At 36.6% G+C, this 26,430-nt stretch overlaps 2 protein-coding genes and 1 long non-coding RNA gene across 3 annotated transcripts; 1 reads left to right on the top strand and 2 right to left on the bottom strand.

Annotated features, from left to right (window-relative positions):
* Positions 1 to 319: 319 nt before the first annotated feature.
* ttc39c (tetratricopeptide repeat domain 39C) lies at positions 320 to 10,781 on the bottom strand. Its single transcript, XM_056759259.1, has 15 exons — positions 10,468 to 10,781; positions 10,143 to 10,308; positions 9,159 to 9,207; positions 8,231 to 8,359; positions 7,952 to 8,066; positions 7,403 to 7,772; positions 5,500 to 5,668; positions 5,303 to 5,396; positions 5,012 to 5,119; positions 4,617 to 4,726; positions 4,412 to 4,535; positions 3,734 to 3,831; positions 2,759 to 2,863; positions 1,916 to 1,954; positions 320 to 1,830 (listed from the first exon to the last, which is right to left on the bottom strand). Exons 2-15 carry the CDS (start codon positions 10,280 to 10,282, stop codon positions 1,741 to 1,743), a joined length of 1,740 nt encoding a protein of 579 aa, XP_056615237.1. The 5' UTR covers positions 10,283 to 10,308; positions 10,468 to 10,781; the 3' UTR covers positions 320 to 1,740.
* Positions 5,706 to 14,236, top strand: LOC130430229 (uncharacterized). Its single transcript, XR_008907751.1, has 3 exons — positions 5,706 to 6,772; positions 13,884 to 13,952; positions 14,137 to 14,236. It is a non-coding gene; the product is annotated as an uncharacterized LOC130430229 (long non-coding RNA).
* On the bottom strand, positions 12,436 to 25,583 carry lama3 (laminin, alpha 3). The gene is made up of 38 exons (XM_056759258.1): positions 25,206 to 25,583; positions 23,819 to 23,932; positions 23,322 to 23,440; positions 23,157 to 23,237; positions 22,928 to 23,025; positions 22,255 to 22,296; positions 21,994 to 22,145; positions 21,801 to 21,911; positions 21,362 to 21,473; positions 21,076 to 21,237; positions 20,769 to 20,965; positions 20,580 to 20,696; positions 20,349 to 20,503; positions 19,635 to 19,776; positions 19,425 to 19,524; positions 19,192 to 19,308; positions 18,729 to 18,899; positions 18,373 to 18,524; positions 18,103 to 18,297; positions 17,856 to 18,004; positions 17,605 to 17,767; positions 17,311 to 17,438; positions 17,079 to 17,217; positions 16,688 to 16,792; positions 16,443 to 16,591; positions 16,191 to 16,305; positions 15,960 to 16,100; positions 15,743 to 15,873; positions 15,539 to 15,667; positions 15,260 to 15,425; positions 14,347 to 14,456; positions 14,078 to 14,255; positions 13,841 to 13,990; positions 13,519 to 13,684; positions 13,310 to 13,440; positions 13,133 to 13,223; positions 12,934 to 13,050; positions 12,436 to 12,835 (listed from the first exon to the last, which is right to left on the bottom strand). Exons 1-38 carry the CDS (start codon positions 25,392 to 25,394, stop codon positions 12,693 to 12,695), a joined length of 5,127 nt encoding a protein of 1,708 aa, XP_056615236.1. The 5' UTR covers positions 25,395 to 25,583; the 3' UTR covers positions 12,436 to 12,692.
* Between the last annotated feature and the right edge of the window lie 847 nt (positions 25,584 to 26,430).

Below are 26,430 nucleotides of genomic sequence, written 5' to 3'. Positions count from 1 at the left end.
AAAATCATAACAGGAATATTTAATAGTTTTTGACCGTACATCCTGTATAATTTTACCGCACTATCTAGTCAGCTTACTGACTATTCTGGGATATTGGCTGAAAAGGCTACATGCTATTTTCGAAGTGTATATAAAACATACAGTATATGCTTCAACTGATTATTCACTTATGAATTTTACCTCACAAACTCATATATCCGATCATTCACACTTTGAAGCAGCATGAAAGCAGCATAGACTGTTCATATTAAAAGTAATTTTCTTTTCTTGATGATAAAATAATATCAAACTCAATAATGAGACAGGAACTTGAAAACAGTTTCATGGTAAGTTTGGTTAATTTATTACAAGTTCTAATATTATCCTCACAAGGTATTCATACCCTGATCATCCCATATCGACATGTTTTGAGATTTAAACCAAGCCATATCACTGACTGAGAGACTTATAAGGGGCTCCTTCACAGAGAACAATGTATAGTAGTGAATAAAGCCTTGCACAGACACTTAACATCCAAGGGGCCAAAAAAACAACAAGGAAGTTCAAGTTTCACGACAGTTTCACAATATATACATCAACTAAGATGAATTCAAGTCATTCAGAGGCAACGTTATCAAAAGGAGATACTGATGTGCTGTGCAATGTCTAAGAATAATAAATTTAGGCTGACGACATTATTACAGCACATCTGGCACAAAAACAAATACAACTTGTCAAAAAGTCAGAACCTAAAATCAAATGAGCTCCTCCGACCTAGAGGAAAACCAGAAGGTAGTTGTGCACGGTTTCTCTCTTAAGAAAATATATCTTGCAACAGAGGACATCATTACACAAGGTATGGCAAAGAATGATGTGTTTTTCCAATGAATGTTGGTGAATTCGATTTACAAGATCAACCTGCCAAAGTTTACATTGAGGGAATGTGGTGTAGTGTTAGTAAGTAGCAACATACAGTACTTAATACACACATACAATAAAAAAAGCCATCTTTAAATTCAATGCCTGTAATATTGTGTGAAGCGATAGACCAATATCATTGGCTGACATTTGGTTATTTCAGGATTTCTGGCATCACTGCTTGATTTTACTTTTTTTGGTGAAATTGGAATACAAACTGGTAAAACAAGTATTCATTAAATATAAATGTCCCTTTTCTACAATTAAATTGTATTATAATCGGTCATCGTGCTTTCTGGATCAAATCCATTATCAGTCGACCGCTAGACTAGACATTGATGTGGTGCATGTGATCGTGACTTGACATACGTATCATTTCAGATCTCATCTCTTGAAATAAAGCTTATGCAAGATATTTGTGTGTAAATGCTATAATGTTAAGTCTATTTCATGCTAATGTAATAAGTATGGTAGGACGAGCTATGGTAAAGAATCTATGCAGTTGATTAACGCAAGGTTATGTTTTGGTCTTATCTATCAATACATCCCATATTTTCAGCTTTTTAGATCAATTCCAGACACACACACCAAAATGGAAAGCGAGTGTTTACGTGGACACAAAATGAGATAAACAAGATCAACAGTTGCATGAACTATCATTTAGGAACTACTTGATACTACACTAAAGGCAAAGTTGAAAAGAAACCGTTCCTCTGCGTTTACTGACGTCACAGCTTACTGTGTTTTCCTCCCAGAAAAGCTTGATTGAAAAGCTTTTCGTTTCAAAGGTGCTAGACAGGAGTGGTCAAGGTGCAGTGCACGTCCTGGGTGGGGGGGGCGGAGTCAGTGGGGGACCACTTCCTTTATGGATGCGAGGGCGGAGTGGATGCGCACATGCAGTCTGTTCTCAAAGTCATACCCGGTGTAATTCTCCTGCAAGCAAACGTATTATCGCCAAGTAAAACTTACAGAAACACTTAACATACCATATATATTTACCAAAATCTTATGCTCTTACCTTGGCCTGAAGCAGTAAAGATCGTCCTTTACTCAGAGTCTTAAAAAACGGAATACAACCAAATATCAATGAACAAAGATTTAATCTAATCTCTTTAGATTTCATTACAGTTTGTTAATTGATAATATTCATATAGGATACTGAAATTCTAACATATATTTAGTTTTTATGATAAGGTTCATGATTCAAAACTCACATGTAAAGAACTATGTATTTTAAAGACTTATGGGCCATTCACACGGTACGGAATTTGCGGTGGAAAAAAGATATAATATGTTTATCTTCAGCTGCGTGCCGGTTGAAGTTGCAGGATTTTGGATGCACGAGTATCGTATGCACTCTGCCTCCGCTTCACAAATGAAACGGCCTGCGTTTTGCCGCTTAGCGCATGCTTAGCACACATCCACAACAAAAATGCATAATAAAAACGGCAACATGCATTTACGTAGCCATTTCAAATTTGCCGGCATATTAATAACACTGAATCTCATTTGTTTTTACATGTCTCATGACGAGTTTACAAATGTGTGCTTAAGTCACGAGATGTGAGAACCAATGACATTTTATGTTATCACTGGTGGCGAGTTCAGTAAATTATGAGAGAATTCTCATATTTCGTTAAACTATTCTTTTCAATGGACTGCTTTTGTAGTGTATAAAAACACAACAAGATGAACAAACCTGAATACCATCTTTAATATTTCCAAGACATTTTTGAATAGCACCAAGCAGTAAATGTTTCCCTTTGAAAATGAACTGGACAATCGCAACTACCAAATACCGTGTGAATCAACCATTATTGTTGACAGAGAAAAGAGAATGAATAGAAGTTTAAATGTTTACCTCTGGCTTAGCCAGTAGCACACAGCCCAGCTCATAGTAGGAATAGGGCTGCACGTAGCTATTGTTCAGACGACCATACTCATCCTGTGCTGCCATCTGGAACGACTAACAACAAAATCAAATCCAGGATTAAATATGACCAATTCATTATTTGTAAAAGAGCCAAACCCTAGAACTTTGCTTAATTTTAAATCCACTTAAAACAATGAGGAAAAAATCATTAAAAACACACCTGGGCGTCTTAAATTCAATGCAGTGCAACAATTAATCGAATCCATAATAAAAGTTTGTGTTTACATTATATATGTCTGTTTAATGTGCATATTACTTTTGTATTTATGAACAAATGTACACATACATGTATACATATTTAGGTAATATTTACATGCATTTATTTATATTTACCACCAATAATTTAAAACATTTGTAAATGTTTATACATTTTCTTAAGTATATGGATATATGCGTTCATAAATGCAAAATTAATATGCACAGCACACAGACATATATTATGTAAACACAAAGTTATTCTGAATTCGATTAGTTGATTAATTGTGGCACAACATAAGAGCATTAAAAGAATAACATCAGTAAACGTATAGTCACTGAAAACAAACATTTCATAATTTACTTTCGTGAAATGAATCATTTTTTATGAAAATGCCATCAAGCTATCTTTTCCTAAAGCAGCACACATCCACAACAAAAATGCATAATAAAAACGGCAACATGCATTTACGTAGCCATTTCAAATTTGCCGGCATATTAATAACACTGAAACTCATTTGTTTTTACATGTCTCATGACGAGTTTACAAATGCGTGCTTAAGTCACGAGATGTGAGAACCAATGACATTTTATGTTATCACTGGTGGCGAGTTCAGTAAATTATGAGAGAATTCTCATATTTCCTTAAACTATTCTTTTCAATGGACTGCTTTTGTGGTGTATAAAAACACAACAAGATGAACAAACCTGAATACCATCTTTAATATTTCCAAGACATTTTTGAATAGCACCAAGCAGTAGATGTTTGAGGCCCAGACTCGACTGGTCATCCAGTCCTTGTAGCACTAAAAATAAATGAAAAGAAAAGTTTGATTGGGTTGTAAGTCAAGGAGCGCATTTACATGCAGTCTCACGCAAATTATGCTTAATAAGCTGATATATGTAAGGTCATAAAACGCATAAAATGGTTTTCTTTTATCGCGGAAAGGTCATAAACGGCTTAAGCAAAAACCAATTGACAGAGGTAGTTTTTTGCGCAGTAATAAAAGTCCAAAACGGAAGTTATAGCAAATAACGTATAAAAGTCCGCTCTGGAATCATGCAGTTCATGTAGAAACGTCTAAATAAAGAACTATTGATGCACATGCAGGTACTGTGGACATGAGAAGAGATAAAAATACAGCTTCTGACAGTTTTCCCGCTGCATTTTTAATTACTAAAAAGACTAATTCCGATGACTTAACTGCACGTGAGAATCCCGGCAAGTCTCAAACTTCCGTGTAAACTCAGTTTTCTGTCTAGCCGGTTTGTTACCATGCATGAAAAACAGACTTTTAAAGCGGATTTTTGATAGATATCCGTTTATTTTGTGCATGTAAATGCACTCAATTTAGAGCAAGCCATACTAGATGTCAATGAACTCACCTTGGTTCATAAGCTGGAGTTTGGAGGAAGAGCAATTTGGAAGAGCCTTCCATAAGTACAGCACCTCCACAACACCCAGAATGCACAGCTCTCGAGTGAGGGTGATTTTTTTCAGTCTCTCCGCCTGTCGAGCAAAGGTTTCTATTTACATTTATAAAGTGGCGCATTAAGCAGACTCGATATAAAATAGCAAACTGAAACGTACTCTTTTCATTGCAAACTGCTCGATCTGATTGTTCTTGCGTTTAAAAAGCTTCTGGACGTCACGAAAAACAGCACTGGCTCCTTCTAGATCACCAGAGGCTCCCTGACAAACTAAGTTGAGAAAAGAAAACAATAAGTTCTAATGCTGGGTTCACACCAAACGTGAAAAATCTTGTAGGAGAAGTTTGTTATTTTCACGCGAAAAAATAACACGTTGGGGAGTGCGATGGCGGCAATCGTGTTGCTGGATTCCCGACAATCGCATCGCCTTTGCACTGACTTTGTTTGTAATTTACTTGCACAAACTGCTTAATTCGCGTTTGGTTTGAACCCAGTATAAGAATTAGATAAACATTCAAAAAAAAAAAGAGACAGAGAGGAAGGAAACATTCTGACCTCCAGTAAGGTAAGCGTAATAACACTGTGACCATCGAGATTCATTTTTCAGTCTTTCAAACGACCTGTAGGCTTCTTCGAAGCTCATCTCGATCATGCTGCACCAACCTGAAAAGCATGCAATAAAATAAACAAATTACGTTCAAGTCTTTGGTAATACCTACTCAAGCGCCTTTTTAATAGTTTTTTTTCAGATTTTCACTATCAAAGAAAAATCACCTCCTGGATTATAAAAATATAACAGCCAACAACAAAAACATATTTGGCATGATGAACTACAAAAAGTCGTACCGATTTCATACAAGCACACATGCTGGATCTCTCTTTGGTCTGAGGCGAATTCCAAAGCATCCTGGAAAGACGCCAATGCACTGTTGATTTGGCACTGGAAGAGACAGAACGGTGTAAGATTTCTGTCTATCAAGCAATAAACATTTGGTTTTGTTCCAGCTTTTACCATTGAACAACTGCTGGAAAGCAACACGCACCTCTAATCTTTGCACTCGTCCCCTGAAGAAGATGAAGAGAGAGGAGTTTGGGTAAACCATTGCTTTCTTCTGCAGGATGGCTTTGGCCTCCAGGAGCCCTGCGTATGAGTCTGAACCATCCAGTGCAAAGAAGGGCTGTACCACGGTGTGGTACCACAACAGGGCCAAACTGAGAGAAAAATTAGAAGGTAAGATCTATATATCTATCCATCTATCTATCTATCTACCCATCCATCTAGTATCTCTTTCTGAGGGTTTTCGCCCTAACAGGATTAAGCATGCTTAAATTCATTTCTATTATTAGATCTGCTCTTTGCAATCTGTCAGCCTCCAGCGATAAACCACCAAAAAACAAAGCCTCATTTATAGGCACAAAAGATTCGAGAAACGCATGGTCTATAAAGACGTAAAGGTAAAAATAATGCATAAATATATGGTTGTGCATCATTTGTATCTCCGTAATGCCCTTTATCTCTAACCGTGACCTTTCGGATTACATCAATTATGCAACCACAGCATGAAACCAGTTTAATGATATGACGAAATGCTTATACACATCAATACACACAACTGCACACTACATGGACCCATTTTAATGAAAGTAAAATCGGATTTAAAAAAAAAAAGAGTTTAGTGAGTTTCTCCTGTCCCCCTTATTTTATTTCACTGATAACATATCATCACTGTCCTTCAAAACCTTGCATTTCCTAATTTATTTATTTTTTTAGATTTTCGCTGTTTCGCAAACATCAAAGAAAAAAAAAAGTATTAATAGTTTAGGGGAGACCCCAAATAGTCAAGGATTTGATAGAAGGAGCCTTAATCGACTACCAATCTCACAGTCGAATCCTCGCAGAGGTGTTATGCAATGGGGATGATGCCATTGAGTTTATATGGGTAGACGGACCGTTAAAAATGATTAATACTTATAAATAAATTAAAATTATTTATGATGTAAAGAAATAGGGAATTTTAAGGGTTGGGTACCGAAACCCCCGGCGCATATGAGCGAGATGTCTGGCTACCCAGTGCACCCGCAGATGACTGCAAATGAATGGGTACACCGTTTGGACATATAATTAATAATTAACACTTTGTTTGTAAATGCACGTAGTTGTTACTTAGACTGAACTTTGTGCACCATGATTTGATAAAAATAAAGTAATATAACCAAAATCACCGCATATGGCGCAGACTTTTGGAACCTGTCATTCTCTGCACAAAAAAGCAAGAGTGCGTGTCGGTAGGATGGAGAAAGACTCCTCAGGAAATGGTGAGATGCTTTATACCCTTGATATATTCCCTCCTTTACGTGCGATAGCTTTACTGGTAACGAACCAATGTTTGTTAAAAAAAAATCATTATTATCAAGTAGTTTTAACAATAGTTTTGAGTCGATCTGGTCTGGTATTGTATGGCACAGCATTGTTACGTGATGTTTTGAGGAAAATATCCATTAATTTTACTATTTGTGGCTTGTGTTTTGAATATATGTCCCCTTGCATATAAACACACCTCAACACATTTATTTTGCACTTTGCGACTTGAATCCGTCTTATTTAGATTTTTATTTTTACTTCTTAATTAACAGATTTTGTTTAGAACAGAATAAACCTTTGTAATGTTCGATTGTATTTTGCTGCATCAATGTTGTGCTGCGCTTTGCGCTTGCACCCTTGTTAACCACCTGGTGTCGTCACCACATGCATGCACACACGTGTGTACCAATCGACTATAGGCAAGATGTGCAATTCTGATTAGACTACGTAAAGACTTAGTCGAGGACACCCCGAAAAAAGCTCTGAAAAAGCAGTGACTTTTGACTGATTTTGGAGTGAAATGAGATTTCAGAAGTGCAGCAACAATATAATAGACTTATAAATTAGAAGTCATCCACACTTACGTGGCGAGCGGTGCTTTCATATCCTTGCTTTCACTTGCATACGCTAAGGAGGCAAGGCCTTGATGGCGGTCGCCGGGGAAACCCAACAGGTTGACGATCTTGAGCAGGTGTGGTGGTACCATTGAAATACACAGGTGAAACAACCCGTAACCGAAGCTCACCGAACCCTTCAGACGATCCAAAACCTCCTCCGTCACCCTGCCACCACACTCCGTAGGGGACGCGTTATGGTTGGCTTGATCGGAGGCCAGCGGCCCCTCCGGCTCGGAGGACTGTCTGAGACAACTCTCCTGGAGATGGCTGATGTCGCTGTAGCATTTGTTGAACATTTTCCAGGCCTTGCGGAGGATCCAGCCTCCTTTGATGTACGCTAAAGAGGTGATTGTGACATTTGGCGCTAATAAATATATATCGATGCATGTTTGGGTTCATTTGTAATACATAGTTATTGTAATAAGGCTTTACAAGACAGCTGAATGACATTTTCAAACCTGTTTTTTATGAATCAGCATTATTCTAATTTAAAACAAACAAGATTATTTACTGTACCTGACAACTCCTGTTTGACAAAGCATAACACGGCAAGGTACACCTGGCAGTCCGCCACGATGATCTGCCTCTGGAGTCGGTCCACGACCTCCACCCCCGACCGCTGGGAGTCCATCTGACGGCGAGAAAAATGTTCATTTGCATTTATGCATATGGCACACGCTTTTATTCAAAGTGACCTATAGGGCATTCAAGCTATATGTTGCCTTTCCTGATAATTGAACTCATGACTTTGGCGGTGTAAGCACCAAAGACACACAAAGTGATGCACAAACGTACACTCTTTTTTATTTTGTTGCGGATCGTCTCGATGACGCCGGCGTTGTCGCTCTCACAGAGCTTTTCGGTGGTCCTCAGATCGTCGCTGGCCATCTGCATTTTCTCTTCCTCGAATGTCATCATGGCATTCTAGGAGCGAACAAATTTTTGTTTATCCATTTAATAGACGATATCATCCATTGCGAAGCTAAATGTGTATTTGTTTCAAGTGAAACTCTCCCATACAGAAACCACTACAGTGTCATTGCCATGACAATAAACATCTTTATTTCTGCAAATTATACAACTTAAATATAGCTAAATAGTGGATATTACAAGCTCAAAAGGAAATTGCTGGCATTAGGCACAAAATTGACCATTTTCGTCTTTAACGTACACTTTTTACACTCATTGTTTATGACAAACAATACTTGATTCTTGCATCACAATACTGCTCGCAGTTGTTATGCAAAGTTCATAGACAAACACATATAGTTGTTTACTTGTGAATAGAAACCAAACGCCGTTCAATAATAACCCAGACAGTCTTGTAGGTTTAGCGTCCGATGAAATAATCTGTCTTTTTAAGCGTTATTTGATCGATGGCAAGCGGAAACGTTTCAAAGTCACACATTAAGCAGCACTCAGTCAACGTCTCTAAAATAAAAATGCTTAGATTGCATTTTAATCTCACTTCCATTTTTTTGTGACACGTGAAGGGTCTAGTGAATTACATTTTGTGATACAATTGGCCTAGTCTTTGTATGCTGTTGTATACCACATATTTGGCATATAAAGTAAGTCTGAGTATCGATGCAAATCAAACATACAGAATATATACTGCGCTCTCTTTCTCCTTTACATTTGTCTCATTTTCACTTCCCGGCTTCTTTATCTAATAACAGCGAGGATGAATTGAGGGCAATGCTGCAGAAAAGTGGTTACTTACCAGGAAGCTGACGAAACTGGCCCCAAAGCTCATCAGTGGACTGTGGGTCCTAAATGAGAACACAGAATTCGTTTTTTGCATGTACTGGAGAAAGAAACATTTGCAAGAAAACCTTTTAACAACTGTTTTTAAACATCACACGTTAAAACAAATAAGACAAAATATTCCATAAATAAACGAGCAAGTGCACGACTTTGTCAATAATGCACAGTAGTCTTAAAGGGATAGTTCATCCAAAAATGAAAAATCTGTCATCATTCACTAGCCCTCAGGCTGTTTCAAACTTGTATAAATTTCCGTGTTCAAATGAACACAGAGAAAGATATTCGGAAGAATGTTGGCAATTCAGTTCTGTGTCATCCTCCACTACCAGTGTAGGAAAACATCTATTGTATTTGTTTGTTCTGTTAAACACACAATGGGATATTTTGAAGAAGTTAGGAGTTCTTGGGCACCTTTGACAACCATTTAATTCTTCCTACTATGGTAGTCAATGATGTCCCGGAACTGAAGATGACCAACATTCTTCCAAATATCTTACATTGTGTCACCGGAACAAAGTAATTTATACAGGAATGCAATTACATGAGGGTGAGTGACTGATTTTCTGTATGAACTATCCCTTTAAGGCCCGTAAGATCACAAGTATATGACAAGTGAGCATGCACACACGATCTTTGACGTTATTCACGCTCGGACTTTCATGACGTAACATGCACACACTATCCCGACGTGACATCACGTGCCCGGCACCAAGCTGCACGATCCTTGATACAAAATTCTCACGTACGTTTCACAAGTCCGTAAAAACGTAAACAAACACACAAAACCCTCTTCCGTAAATTAACATCTATATGTGACAGCATTGACGCAGGGGAATGCAAAACGGAAAACGTACTTTAAATGCGTAATGCACCCCAAACAAAGCAGAAGGACCGGTTAAGCCATTTAAAAATAAATAAATACTTTGATAAACAATCTCACCTGTATCGCCTAAAGAGCTCGTCGCTTTCTTTGAAGCCATTGTTGAGCAGCATATTGATGCCTTGAAACGCCAGTTCGGCGTCATCTATCTGTTCGGCTTTCTCTTCAACCTGCTGCTGTGGTTGATCTGGGCCTGCCATCTTCACTGTTTATTCTTTAAACCCCGCTGCGTAAAACAAACCAAAACAATCATTAAACGCTGCAGTGAGATCGACCGACCGACGTTCATTTGTTTTAAAACAAGCGTTAAATCAAACGACCGCCGACGCAACAAACATCTGCGCCTGTGCCATACATGCTTATGATATTTTCATCACCAACGCACGAGTATATATCGCCCGAATGAAGTCCGATCCCTTCCGCGTCCGATCTGCAATACTATGGTGTTTTCGGATCCGCAAACGTGCCCTCCATCAGGCCGCGCGAGCTGTGAAATATCCGCCGGCTGTCATTACGCAACATTAAAGGCGCAACGGTGCGTCGGGGTCTTTTGATTCAACGCCACGCACTCGCCCCCCTGAGATATGAAAGGTAATGTTCCTCAATGAGGTTTAAAAGGATGAGGACTCAATTACGGCTTCCTCTTGACAATCACACACCCAACCAGGAAATTACCACATTAACCCTTAACGTGCTTGCTGTCGCACTGCCTGAAACTATGCACGTTACGTAAAATGCAAGAAGGCGTTATATATGCCGCATATTACCAAATAAAATACAAATATATGTGTTTTTTATTTTAACCTGACGGTCTGGAATGGATTGTATTCCCAATGAATACGTAAATAAATAATTAATTAACAAAATAAAATACAAAACAAAAAAAGAGTTTGGGTGGCAAAATGAGGTAGAAATAAAATCAGTTTTTCTCTCAAATTAGTTTTATTCAAAAATGTTAAAGTTGCCTTTGCTTTTGAAAGTGGCTTTTGACTCCCAAATAAATGATAAATAAAATACGTTCAAATGGATGAGCAGTGGCTTACACCCAATACAGAATATTTTAATTTAAATAAATATAAATATTACGATACATATTTCTGTATATTACTTGGGGTGGGTAATATTATACTCTGTGATGTTACAGAATTTGGTATTCTGTAGTTTTCAGGGTGTTTTTTTGACAAACTAATAAAACACAAAGCTGAAAAAACTAATATTAATAAATAGACTATAAAACATGTGACAATACAAACTGGTTTAATTACTATTGCTATACAGTGAAACGATTAATAACACATTTCCAGTGTTGAGTGTAATTAGTTACTAAGTAATTAGTTACTGTATTTTAATTACTTTTCCCTTGAAAAAGTAAAGTAAGGGATTACTCATATGTTTTCTGTAATTTAATTACAGTTACTTTTGATGTACTTAAACTAAATACTTTGTGAAGTATATGCCTGTGCAATAGTGTAATTGACATCAAAATTCAAACTCTTACTTTAAAATCTGTGCTCATTTGTAATACTTTGGTCAGTTAATAATATTATTTATTTGAATGAATTAAATAAGCCGTTTCATGTCTATCCTTGAATCACTTAACTAATCAAGGTCGATATAGAAAGTAATTAGTAATGAGTAACTAAATACTTTTTGGACAGAGTAATTTGGACAGTAATCTAATTACACTATTGAATATGTAATGAATCTCTGGAAAAAAAAAATTGTCCGTAGGGTGTGAGTGCGTGAGTGTGTGTGCGCCCTGCGATGGGTTGGCACTCCATCCAGGGTGTATCCTGCCTTGATGCCCGATGACTCCTGAGATAGGCGCAGGCTCCCCGTGACCCGAGGTAGTTCGGATAAGCGGTAGAAAATGGAATGGAATATGTAATGAGTAACTAGTAATTCATTACTTTTTCAGAGTAACTTACCCAACACTGCACATTTCTACTAAAACAAGGAAGGTTTTAATTATGTACTTACACTTTTTGGGCAACCGGTGCTGAACATGTTGACTGCAAAATACTATGTAGTATTTACCCATCTATCTCTATTTATGTCCCATAGAACAACATGTTTTATACATGTGTATAACATGAGCCAGATAGAGGAAGAGAGTGAGTGCATGAGTTGAGAAAAAAATCGTTCTGGCCAACTCAGAGAAAGGACACATTAATCATATAAATATATGATGAATGTGCAAGCAGAGTGTTTCAATCTTTTTGCTATGAACTTCCCTGGTGCATCAGACACCATAGTGCCAGACGAGTACAAATGTACCAGACGTCAAACGTACAAATCAACATTCATTGAATAAAACAGACCAGTCAATTTTATGTTTCATACATATTTTAACAATCAATTAAGAATTTTCATAGCAAGGTATTGGACAAAAAAACTGTGTTTTTAGATCTTTTAAAATTATAAAGACATATTCTCTTTTATTCATATATACGGTGTCCATACTTAGTCTAAGCATGTTCAAACCATTCCAACTTTTTTAAGCTTAAAATCTCTCATATCCATTTCACGAACATTTGATAAATTCAATCATAATGTTTTGAAGAGACAACGTTCACACAAGCAGTTATTGAAATTTGATTTATCCTGAAACTATTCTGCCGGACATTCATTGGTATTTATGGGCCCGAACACACTCGTCATCTCTTCAAATGACACAGGAACATGGTTGAGCCGTACATTTCGTAGGCAGCCCACGTAAGACATTTGCACCTCCACTCCTTTGCGGCTGTTCTCTGCATTCACAATGAAAAAGATGAACTCGAAGTTGAAACATTTTGAGATTGAAAAGAAGAAAAGTGGACAAACATAGTAATTTTGAGGAAGACTTTACCAGAAATTCCACCGATGTAGATCGTTTCTCTGGTTGAAGGCCAGGGTACAGTCGGGCCTTTGACTCTTGAGATCACCTCACCCACTCTCAGCTTGATAGTTTTATGTCGTACGGACACTGAAAGTCCAAACAAAATCTCATAATGTAAAATACAATGTAAGTTTGTTCTTTTCAGAAATCAAAAGTAGCAATGCAGTACCTGTGACGTAATGAAATCCAGCACAGAGGAGTCGAGTTGGAGTAACTGTAGTGCCATAGTGACGCCTTCCATCATTTACTCTCACCATCACCTTAAAAATCACAAACCGCCTCCTGTTTAAAATACTGTGGTCTCAAATCCTAAAAAAATGGTTCACAAACCAAATTTTTGGTTTACCTTTCCTCTCTTGAGAAAGAGAGTAAGGGTGCGTCCATGTTGATCTCTCTTGTGGAAGAGAAGGCCAGTCTGGTTTCTGGGCCAAAACTCAAAGGCAAGGTCGAAGGTGGAACCAGAGAAAAGATACTTTTCTGTACACAAACTTTTTTTTTACAATGCACACAAACACATATTTATAAAATGAGCTTTGTATAAACGAAGGGCCAAACCTAAGACCACATGTGCACCGTCTCCAGCAAAATATGCCCCCATAGCTGTCATCCCTTTAACACAGGGTGTGGCACCATGATTGACAGTTGGTTCAGAAAGGAGAACTTTCGAAAACCTGAAGTCACGAATACATCCCATCACGCTCTTCTGAGGATGAGCCTTTCCCTGATGAAACAAATGTGACAACTTTGTAGTTTACTACTGTTTACAGTTAATACAATTACAGGTGTACATTAATTTAAGATTTATATTAATGTAGAGCATTTTTTTTTAGTCATCCCTTTTAAAATGTGCTGAAATAAGAAAATTATAAATGCGTACGTGTGTTTTAAAAAAGGTCTTTATTTGTCCTTGTCCCACATAGACCGGAGACCGAAGATAATGGATGGACCCATTTAAGAGCCGCCCATCAGGTGTTTGGATGCCATCCACGGTTAGATAAAAGCTTTTTCGTTTCAAACCAAACTTGATCTGTACACACAAAATTCAAAATGCTTGACTTAAAAGTGTCCGTTTACAGATACACACCACCTTTGATACTATATTTTCTAGACATACATTGTGCCAATTGCCATTATGGATCTTGTGTGAGGAGATTATTTTGTCTCCCCCAACAGAAAGTTTGACTTTTCCATCGGTCAGATACAAGATGACAACCGGTACACCCTGTTTCCCCGTGATATGGAATAAAAGTCCATCAGATGATTTGGTGCGGACATCCAGAGAGAACTGGGGCCTAAAAGACAAAGAAAAGATTTCATGGATGAAATAAATGCTGTAGAATCAAAGCCGTTGTTAATTTGTATAATCAAGGATTCAAGAATTACCTGTCATTGAGTTTTTCTAAATCTATTTTAAACTGCAGCTGGCTGTTGTAACCAATGTGGTAGGCGTGTTTTATAGATCTTGGGTTCCTGCAGCTTTGTGTAGATAATCCCTATTAAAATTAACAAGTGTGTTATTAACACATAAAATGTGTGTTTGTCCAGCTTAAATCAAACCTAAAATATACTTAATACAAATATAAAATATGAAGTTATGCATGCATAAATAAATAAATTCGAGGAAAAATCTGTGGTTTAGTACGCTTGCTGTGTACAGTACGCAAAAGGAAGTTTTTGGAAACAAACAGGACAGCACTTAAAGTCCCAGTGAAAAAAAAAAGGCCATATCAATATTTCATGAAATATTGCAGTTGTTATTGTAAATAGTTTATTAAAGTGTGTCATTCTCGTTTTAAAATTCATATGCCCTCATAATCTTTTTTTATTTGATGCACTTTAATTGATACACTTCCTGTAAAGACTATCCATCTTAAATGACGCATGTTGGACGGCTTGGGTGGAGCATCCATTAACTCCTCCCCTTCGACTGTCGGTCTGCTGCCAGTTCCATTTCAAAATCCAACGGATGTTTTTATACATCCAATCAAATCGCAGAGAAAGAGGAAAGACACGCCCACTATTTTTCTCCTTTAAAATTCCATTTCACTTTGAAATGCGTCAAAATATGGAAGTAAAAACGATCGCAACATCCAGTTCACGGGGACTTTGAAATGATCAAAATGTAGCCAAATTTGCATAACGCAGTGGTTTCAAATAACTGAAGGACTTTGATATTTCAACAAAGTAACGTTCCTGTTATTTTGCCATTTTCATCATCAAAACATAAAGTGATGATGTCTCTTAAATTATGTAATTTTTTCCGGTGTAAAGGTATTGTTAAAGGTTGATCACTTACATTATTATTATTAAATTCCCGGTTTATGCCAGATGTAATTTGGGCATGTCTTGCGCTCTTCTTATTGATGTTCAGTAGGGGTCCCTCAGTTTTACAGGACCCCACAGATATGATTCCTTCCTGAATGAAAGCGCTGAAGTCCGCTGGAATGTAGTCGCTCTGTCGACTAAACCACAGGGCCGTATTCATTATATACTGCATCATGACGTCATTAAATTATAAAAGTGCATTATCTTGCAAATGCATGAAGCAATGAGTGTAAATGATACAACTTGAAACCTCCGTATGTAAAAGTTCCTCAAACAACCATCCAAGGAGCCCAAAATAACTTTGTCTTTGTCAAATAAAATTGGTTCAATGGGTATCGGTGTATCTCCCATGTTTGTGTTATCAACATTAAACTGCATCCTGAGAACAAAATGCTCAACGTGAGTTTTTAAAAAACAGTACCATCATGTAGATTCCTATCGGACATTTTCTTACCCAGAGCTGTTTTTGTAGACTGTCACATAGTGCCATTTTCCAATTTCATATTTGTTTTTGGATATTAAGTTTTTGTTACTGTAAGTCATTTCGACAAATCCATTGGCTAAATAGAGGATAAATTGATTGTTCTGCAGAAGAAAAAAAACATGTATTTTTAATAAAACATGTATAATATTTATGTGTTATTGTATATCAGGAAGATGGAGCAACTAACCATTCTACCATTGTATATCAAATGACCGGATTCCCTAAATGTCTTAAATCCAAATGAAATCATTGTTTCCAAATCTTTGTCTTCAACAGTATGTGGAGCAGTCAGACTACCACCTAAATTAAAAGTGGCTTCTCTGATACCCTAAAAACAACCAAACCGGAACAGATGGGATCAATAAAAAGACAGTTTCTACGCATTAAATGTTCTATAAAATAGTCCACATTTTCTTACCAGTAAAGAATCAGAACAACCTGGGACAATTCCGACGTCCTCTATAAAACTAGCACTGATATCTACCTGGATATTATTCACACATCCTTTTAATGACGGTAGAACAATATTATATCTGGGAGGAGAAAAGTCTAGATTAACATTTAAGTCATGGAGTTTTATTTATTGTTTTTTACTTTGATGGTATTTTTCTGCTCTCGTTATTATAAAAATATAAAAGTGCTTAAGAAAAACCGAAAAGAAAAAAAATACTTTTGTCGGACTGCAGTCGGCACACCCCCGATGTAGGCCTCGCTGAAGAGACCCTTGACATATCCGAGATGAATGACAACCATGGAGTCTGCGATCTGTATTGACGTGTTTTGCACATTCATAATCATCCTGATGAGGATGTTTTCTCTCTGAAGTGGGGAAATAATAATGATCACTGAATCAAAACAACTTGCATGAAGTTATTATAAAACAACTCTTAATTTGCACTAAGGTCAAATACTTACTCTGGGAAATACTTTAACTTGGGTCTTTTCATAAATTATTTTGTCTTTGCCTCCACCCTTCAAAACAACATAGCCTCCTTCCACTGCCACAATGTAGGAAAGGTTCTGTAGAAAAAAAGTCAACTAAGATTTTAAATGTTGATTTAAGAATATTATTTAATCCAAAAATTTGAGGCAAAACCGTTGTGTTGACGAATATTTTTAAGTTGAATTAACTTAAAATGTGTTCTTTTTAACAGCAAAAACATAGTTTAGGATTGAAAAGGTAAAAATGATTATTATTTTATTATTTGATTGCTTTATTATTTTTATAAACCAAAAGACTCAAAGAGTTGACTGAATATATATATATATATATATTTTTAATTTAAACCTATATTCAACTGTTTACCTTCTTCTCCATGTAAAAAAGTATCGCATCCATCTGATGACTAAGGACAATGAAATTTATGACTGTGTTTCTGCTAATTATGTTCACTTTTCCATAACCAGTACCATCAAAATAATATCCCAGTTCCTGAACACTTCCCCTGCGAAGTAAATATTGGAAAAAAATCTTATTTAGCCACAAATGCGTATTCTTCATTTCTCAGACAATTTTATAAAAAAAATTACTTTAGTACCGTAGACATTTGTCATTATTTGTGATATTGACAGCATGATGAAAGTTGTATAAACCCAGGATGCGATCATTTAATGTAGAAAACTCGATACAGCCCTTGTATCCGGGGTAGCGGAGCTCTTCTGGTGGCTGGTACAGCAAATTCAGAATACCAGAAAAGGAAAAACAGCTGCTATGAGTCACAAACGGATACTGGAGTTCACCCCCAAATTTGTAATAAGTCATAGATAACTAAATGGTGTCAAAAAGATCAAATAAAAAAATGCCAGAAAAACAACCAAATGTGTGTTTTTACCGTAAAATTACTCGGGTATCCACCCACATATAAAACGACATCACCGGGATCAAGAGTAAGTAAACCAACAGTGGTTTTAGGCTGATTTGTCATTGGAGGTAGTTTTAAAGGTTCAGATGAAGTGAAGGTCTTTGTGAATATAACCTGTGCATCTTGATAAACTCTGCGAACAAAGAAAAAAAGGTATAATTTTCTGTTATATTGTATAACAAATCAGAATGTAGAAACCTGGGTGAAAGCTATAAAAATACCTGCGAAAATCCACCCTATCCATGAAGGCTCTTTCGGTGCTTGACTTTGTAATTTCACTGGTCTTGATCTCATGCACGATCCCACCCAGTTTATAGACACAAAACAGCACTCCGTCCCTCACAACAAGGCCAATGTAATCCTCAAATGTCTATGGGTCAACAAGATAAATGTTAAAGACCCACTTCAATATCTCCTCAACATTTGATCTTTCAATAATCTCATCAGAAAAGCAACAAGAGTCCTCACGTGCTTATTTCCAAGGTAAAGAACGAACAAGTTGTCGCCTTCGTCCGTCTGTCTGCGCCTTCGTTTTCCATCACCCCGAGGTACCGGCCGGTGCAGCGTCAGATTGAGAGCCGTGAAGGCTCGCAGGTCTTCGATGTCTTCAGGAGGTCGAAGTTCAATGTAAGATTTCCCAGAGAAAAAGATTGGTCCTCTGACCTAAAACACAGAGATGAAAAATAATTGAATATAACAGGGTTGAAGCAACTTACCTGTTTTCCTAAGATCACTCACTCTGTTGGCCATGTCTCGGGTCTTCTCGATCAGATCTTTGATTCTTTGGAGGTTGCTGGACATGTTGGCTGGAACAGACACGTGTTCGCTTTGATTCTCCACTTCTTGGAGTTTATCAATGAGTGAAGGGAAAGACTGATCCAGTTCTGTCACTGAAACAAAATATATCAATAAAAGTGATGGTTTTTAGGATTATGAAATTCAACAATATACATTAAACATTTAGAGATTCCAATATTGAAGAATTAAGCATAGGAATGTTCGTTTTAGCTTTACAGGTCCAACTCATCATCTACATAGAAGGAAATAAAGCCAAGCTTCACGAGGTCTGCATCTGTTTAATTGTGGATTCTCACGTGTTTTGTTGACAGAATTGAGGATGTTGTTTAGGTTCGGGTCTTGAGTGGAAATTCTGGTTTTGTTGAGTTCTTCGCTAATGTTGTGTATTCGGGCTAATGCGTTGCTGACTGTGCCGTTGACATCAGAAGCCGCTTCTTTGGCTTCGGTAATAAGGGCACCAATATCATCTAAACAAAATAACAGTTCAATTAGTTTTATAAGACAAGATACAATCATTTTTTGGAGGTAATGTGAATTTGACTGTGTTAATGTTTCAAGCTAAGCTTTCACTGTAGCTGTCATTCCTTAACTCCCATTGGGTGAGGGCATGGCATCACTGTTCATTTGCATAGAGTTAGATTAGTTAACCATTTTTAATATACATTTTTAGTACTTTAACAGGCAATCTCCATTTTTCGATGGGACTTTTGGCACAAAACAGTAATTCACATGAATCGACCAACAAAGTGATGATCTCACCCCTTTTGATGTTGCTCAGCTTCTCCAGCTCATCTCGCATGGCTTGCCGCAGCAGGTTCTGTTTACCTTCAGCCTGTTTCATCAAGTCTTTATGAGCTTCACATTTCTGAGCCACACCTGAAGATGACAGTTTCATTATGTTGCAGTTTACAAAGTGCAGTCTCTTGAAAATGGGTTTTATTTATTTAACGTTAACTCTCTGGAATTTGGATGCAGTTATGGAAAATGACAACCTTGGAGCTGTATTTGTGCATCTTTGGCATCGTCTAGCAGAGAGTTTGCAAGATCCTTCAAGTCGTTGGCTTTCTTTTGTAGATCTTGTCCTTGTACGTCCTGGAGGTTAACAGATGAACATTGATTTATAAAATAGACATAGTTAAGTATTTGTTTGTATACAGTTGACTATAAGTAGAGGGTAGCCGATCACAAAGCATGCTGGGTACCTTGAACGCCTTGTCTGCTGACTCTTTAGCCCGATTGGCAGCAGCCTCCGCCGCACTTACGGCATCGATGACATCAGTAAATACTTTGATGGTTTCAACGGCATTCTGAACAGCGGATGAGTTGGTAACGTTCAGTATGGCCCTAAAAACAATAGCGGAATTTATTTGCAGGAAGTTTTTCTGCCTTGGTTAAAGTGGACAAAATCATTTAAAGCTGCTGTGCGTGATATTTAGCAGGATCTATTGACTGAAATGCATAACTATATCTTCCGAGGTGTATAAAGACATGATATAATGAAGCGTTATGTTTTTATTACTTTAGAATGAGCTATTTATATCTAGATACACCGCAGGTACCCTAAGATGGAATTCGTCACATTTTTTCTACAGTAGCCCTAAATGGACACACTGCTCTACAGAGAGCGTTTCGTAAATATCTCAAAGAATCAAAAACGTGACGAAATCTTTGTCCCATCTCAGCCACCATAGTGTTTTGAAAGGGTGGGGGGAGTATTGGTTGCAATTCGCAACTTCACCGTTAGATTCCACTAGGATCTCCAGATTGCTTCTTTAATGGGCAAAACATACATTTTGCAATCATTTGCAATGATGAAGCATGCACAATAAGAAAAGGAACGCTTATGAATAAAGTAATTTATTCATGTTGACTGCGTTCATGATATGCACATAGCTGACGATCGGACTCTTACGTACATGTGGAAGTCCATAGCCAGATTCATGAGATCTTCAGCGTGCTCCTCGGCCCGTCTGACGATCGCTGCCTTGGATGTGGCTTGAGAGAGCAGGTCAAGCTTTCTGTTGAGATGTTTTTTTGCGCCGTCGACCTGAGCTGCAAGTTGTGACATTTCCTGACAGAGCGGAGAAAGTAAGAATCCATGTATGTGATTCTTTTCTAAAATAATAGGATATAGCAAAACCTGTCACCGTTGTTAAGTCCTCCATCGTGTTTTGAAGATCCAAGATATCGTTCAGTGTCCCTCTGGTCATGTTCAGGTTATCAATGACGTTTTTTCGTTCTTTCTCCAGTACATTTAAAAGTTTCTGATGAACAAACGTTGGATGATAATGTAAGATCGTATCTAAAAATAATTTTGCGAATTTGTTTGACCTTACCAAAATATTTTCGAGTTGAGCCTCGTTGTCATAGTTTACAACAGTAGCCTTCATCACATCAAGATCTGCATCTATGAGAGCCTCCTGTATGTCTCTAAAACCAGCGGCAAGATCCATTAGATTCTGTCCAATACGGTCAGCCGAGATCAAGGAGCCATTTAGAGGAACCATAAAGTTCTTCAGGATGAGGTCAAAGACTACACAAGATAAAACCATTAAGTTTAGCGTGCATTAAGAAATCTTGATAGAGATATGTTAGAAACCAAAATACGTTGATGTAGTAAAATTCTCAAACTTTGCGACTTACGGGAATTTGCTTTTTCAAGTTCTTCCTTAGCCAGCTCTCTTTGAACCTTGCAGTTCTGTCTTCTCATCTCCTCCAGCATCCGTCTGGCCTCTTTTAACATCCTCCTAGCCTCCTCTGTGTTGCCACCTGTTTGGTTTGAGTGCTTCTGCTCTTCCAAAAATTCTACATGTACAAGAGGGGGTGACCTTGTGGGTCAATGGCACTTGAACTCAATGATGTTGCTAAATGAAATCGTCAGTGTGTTAAGATAACATTTTAGGAAGCCAACTGGATTGAGTAGTTTTACCTAGGATTTTCCGTAAGAGGTTCACACTGTCAGAACGCAAGGTGTTACCCTGTTGAAAGGTTTTGTCAAGAGTCTTCAGCAGTTGAACTGCAGAACATGAAGCCTGAATCGCCTGTACAGGACAAACAGACTTTCAGGCGAGAATTCACCAAATTTGAAGATGTGTACTGTTGTGTAACCACAGTTTAAGTGATAGGAAATTTTTGTCATCATTTCAAACCAGTATGGCTTTCTTTCTTCAATGGAGATATGTACAGTAAGTGTCCGTACAATAGAAGTGAACGGGCACCAACGGTTTTTGGTTACCAACGTTCTTCAAAATATCCCCTTTTTGTGTTTTGCAGAAGAAAACCAATCATACAGGTTAAACATGACGTAAATGAAGACAGAATTATCATTTTGGGGTGAACTATCCCTTTAAGATAAAAGTAAACATCACCTTGTCATCGAGAACGTTAAGATCATCTTTGACATTTTCAACATCAGTTTCAAATTCTTTCATCTTCAGTTTCAACGTGTAGACAGATTCTGTATATGTATCCACCAAAACCTAAAAAACAGTATTTTTTCAAGTAAACAATGTGTCCTATAGAGTAACAAAATCTGTTGATGTCGTGGATGTTTTTAGAGACCTTTGTCCCAGCAGTGGCATCTTCAAGTTTTTTTAGTGCGGCAATTAAAGCCGCATTCAGACGAACCGGCTCCAGTTGATTTTTCAATGAGAGAAACTCATTGTCCATTTCTTCCAAATCATCCATTAATTTAACAGCACAGTCATCACACTCTACAAGGTAAAAATACAGTTAGATTGATATGGTTTAAGTCTTACATGGTCTGGCATGTATTATGACTGTTCAGTGTAAAATGATGTTTAGATAAGTGTGAAATCGAACCTAAGCATATGTCAGTGTCTGGGTCATCAGCTTCATAGCAATCTGTGGAAGAAGACATTTCATACAGTATATGTAATGATGTGCACTATACAACCACGAAAAAAAATCAAGAGACCATTCAGTTTTTCCGAATTTTTGTTTCATTATTTAAACAACTAACAATAATTACCAAACATTTCAAACCATAATATTTTATCTATTTGTATTTATTTGCCGAATATGAAACAGGTGAAAATGCTCTGTTTTATTACAGACCTCAAATACTGCAATGAAAACAAGTTCATGTTCACTTTTTAGCGATACAGTAATATTTCTAAATGTAGTTATGTAACCTGGATTTTTATCACAGTTTTCATGTGTCTTTCATGCTGTCAGTCTTTCATTTTGCAGTTGGATGATTTGATGTCTGAAGTTTGATTTTGTCAATTCAACAGGCACTGCACTGGAATGACCACAATACATCTAGAAATATATTTATTTTTTATATATACAGTGATGTCCAAGTGGACATATGTATTTGCTTTAAAGGTCTCTATCAGGTTTGATTACAGCATCAAAATATGATATGTATGGCACAAAATAGACACTTAGAGGTTTATTGGACAAAAAAACATGAATTTACGACAATTGTATCAGATGCGTGTATGATTATACAGTATGAGAGTTTGCTTACCGCCAGTTAGCGGGTCACATACGAGAGCATGGTCACAGTTACATAGTTGACAGCTTCCTCTCTCGGCTAAAGGGTTGCCATAGTATCCGACCGCACACCTAAAACATGTAAAATGATATTATAAAATTGTCTGGAAATATTGTTTATATTGTTTAATCTACAACAACCATTGTGGTGAAACATTTTGGTAAGATTTTTGCACAATGCTGTGCTTGAAAATCACACACACCTTTCACATCGAGTCCCAGAGTAACCAGGTTTACACAGGCATTCAAACTCATCTCCAGCCCTCAGACATCCAATAGCAAAACTAAACATCATATTTTGTTAATGAAAAAATAAATAATAATTCAGAGTATTCAGTTTCATTCATATGACATGAGACACATCACACCTGTTAGATGGCTCTGTGAAGGGGCACGGACACATACTACAGGTTCTCAAAGCAGCGTTGCCATAGTAACCTTCCATACAGCGTCCACAGTGGTCACCTGCTGTATTGAACTGGCAGTTCTGCGCGACACGTATATGCACGTAGAAATATTCATAAATGCATAAAAAACATGTTTTTATTTTAAACCAATGTTTTTGACCGTTTAAATAAAGTTGGTTACTATTGAAGATAATAAGCTGATTTGAAACCATGTAAAAAGCACTATATAGGCAAAATAAACTTGACTTGTCTTGAAGATTCAGTTTGTTATAAAATTCTGGTTGTATTAGTTTTATTTAGTATGAGTATGTTTATATGTTGGATACCTATAGCATGATTTACTGTATGTCATTAGGAATGAAGTAATATTTAATCATGTATTGTATTTAAAGGAATTTATAAAAATACAAACATTAGCCAAAAGACCAATTAAATGAAGCTTAAAAATAACCTCGTACCAGACACTTTCCTGTATGCGGGTCACATTCATCTGACAGACCGTTGCAGGTGCACGGCACACACAGTCCCTTATGCGTTCCTCTCCATTCTCTATAGTGACCACGGTCACAGTCCTATAAAAAAACAGTTGCATATATACGAAATCAGCGTATGGGCATGTATATACATCTTGGAATGCCGTTCAAACAAATACATTATAGGCATAATAACTCGTCAAAGAAAATGAAATCATATACACTGAATGATCTGAATATATGAGGGTCAAAGACCTTAAGATGTCCCCATAAAACGAAGTTTACGAACGTTTTTTTATGTCCATAGAAAGCACATTTAATGTAATGTAAAATGGTTTCAACTAAGTTTTTGGAGAATAAAATGCCAAAATTTGGTTGAAATAATGTAACATTGTCATTCATTGTAACACAATATTTATGTACAAATACAAGCAAAATGCTTATTCTGACTACTGTACATATTGCAATATTTAAAAGAATAAGATAAGCTATTACATTTAATTGTGCTTTAAAGGAGTAAAACGTTTTATTGACAAATGTGCAAAACCTAGGACAGTGTCAAATAAAACAAAGAAAAATTACAAGTAATTAGCATTTGGGGTGAAAGTAATTAGTCTTTTATTATGTAACAAAATAGATTTTTGTTGTAAGTATCCCTGACAAGATTGTTATACTGATAATTTTTTCATAAAAATCAAAACCAATTAAATTAAATGAAACTGAAGAAAAGAAAGTTGTCTCAAAAAAGAAGTTTGTAAATAAGAATAGAGGTGTTTCTGTATGTATGGAAGACTGTGTTGTTTGTATGGCTTTAATTGACAATGCATTCGAATCAAAGCTACAGCAGGAATCTGGAATCTGAACTTTGACCCTAAGCATTACTTTACAACTTTTCAAAACTCTGGTTATTTTGTTTTTACTGAACCTTTGCTAAAGAATGCATAACTTGTTAAAAAAAGCAAAATGCACATTTTATATTATTTCATACACGTGCAACGGTGCGGGAATGTACATTGCACATAGTTAAATGTGTTTATTTTGGTTCTTTGCCAGCGCATACATGCTTTTAAAATCTTTTATCAAACATGCCTAAAGCAAAACATGTTTTGACCTGTCTCAGGTCTGCTGTACCCTAAAAACATTGCGTAAGTTTACATGAATGTTTCTTATCAGATTTACTTTTGATCAGAAAACGTAAATAAGCCCGAAACTACTTGACCCATTTACCCGAGACGCATTCTTGCAGCTATTAATTTTTAATCTAAGAACGGATGCAAGAGATTTGCCAGTTGTTTCTTGTGTTTTCAGTCCCAAGGCATTTTGTTGCATTTTTCAATATAACACAATACTTTTATCTACAGAAACGTCTTACCTTATTGTGCATAGATTCACAGTACTTTTTAAAAAGATGATGCCTTGCTTCTTCAGCATTGTTCTTTACTTCTCCATTATTATCCCACAAGGGGTTGTGTGGAGACCCCGAATCATCCGAAGAGACCCAGAAATCCACAGTTATCAGCAACAGCACTCCCGTCCACACCACCAAATAGCGATTCATCATTCTTTACAAACAATGAGCACTGGTTCCCTGATCCGGCACCAAAATCTTAATCAGCATTCAAGAAGTTCCCAAGAATAAAATCTCAGCCATCTAGAAATGTATCATCAAGCTGAATGAAAAGATAATGGATAGACTGTCACACTTCTCAAATGTGGCTTCGTTCTTTGCGGTCTTCTTCCTGTTAAGGTGTGTACAGAGGAGAGGCAGGGCAGAGATTTTTCTCCATATGCTGGCACCACCAATAGGAAAGTCAAGGAATATCTGTGAACTTCATCAATCATTTACCAATGGTGTGTCCCAACCCTTCTTGAACTCATTCTAGGTAGAGATCTTGACTCCCGATATACCTCACACAAAAGAAATGCTGTAGTACACTTTAGTTTTTACTGTAGTAGGTATATTTCTACACTTAACTAATGTAACTGTCATAAATTGATCAATTGTAGATGACACGGTAGTTTCAATATATACTATGGTAAGGTTCAAAAACACTATAGCATTAGGAATTTTTCTACAGTTTACTATAGTAAATCATATTAAAGTATGCTGTATTATTTTTTCTTATTCACAATGCTTCATATGTTAAGTTCAACTCATGTAACATCCATTACAATAAAAATATAATTGTGTAATTATTGTGTAATTATTGTGTAAATATATTATATATATTATTTATTTGATGAGTAATTTTTTTATATACTAAATTTTGCATACTTATGACACTCTTTAGTATTTTACAAATTTGAAGTATTTTAAAAGTATGAAAATACTACGTTTTTACATACTTTCCATCACTGAATAGAAATCAAATTCTTATTTTAATACAACGATTTAGACGATTTTAATATAATATATTGTATATGTATTTATTGATTACTATTGACAGCTATTTTTATGCTGTTCATGCTTTGCTTTACATATTTTGTGAAGTAAATTGATCAATATTTGATTCTTAGAAACATCAAATGTTTACATCTTCTAGCCATAATTTTTTTTTGAGCACATTTGTCATGAATGAATGGCACTAAACGGATAC

Source organism: Triplophysa dalaica, chromosome 10, assembly GCF_015846415.1.
Source record: "Triplophysa dalaica isolate WHDGS20190420 chromosome 10, ASM1584641v1, whole genome shotgun sequence".
NCBI lineage: Eukaryota > Metazoa > Chordata > Actinopteri > Cypriniformes > Nemacheilidae > Triplophysa > Triplophysa dalaica.
Note: the sequence above shows the minus strand (reverse complement) of the source record. Positions and strands in the feature narration are given on the sequence as shown.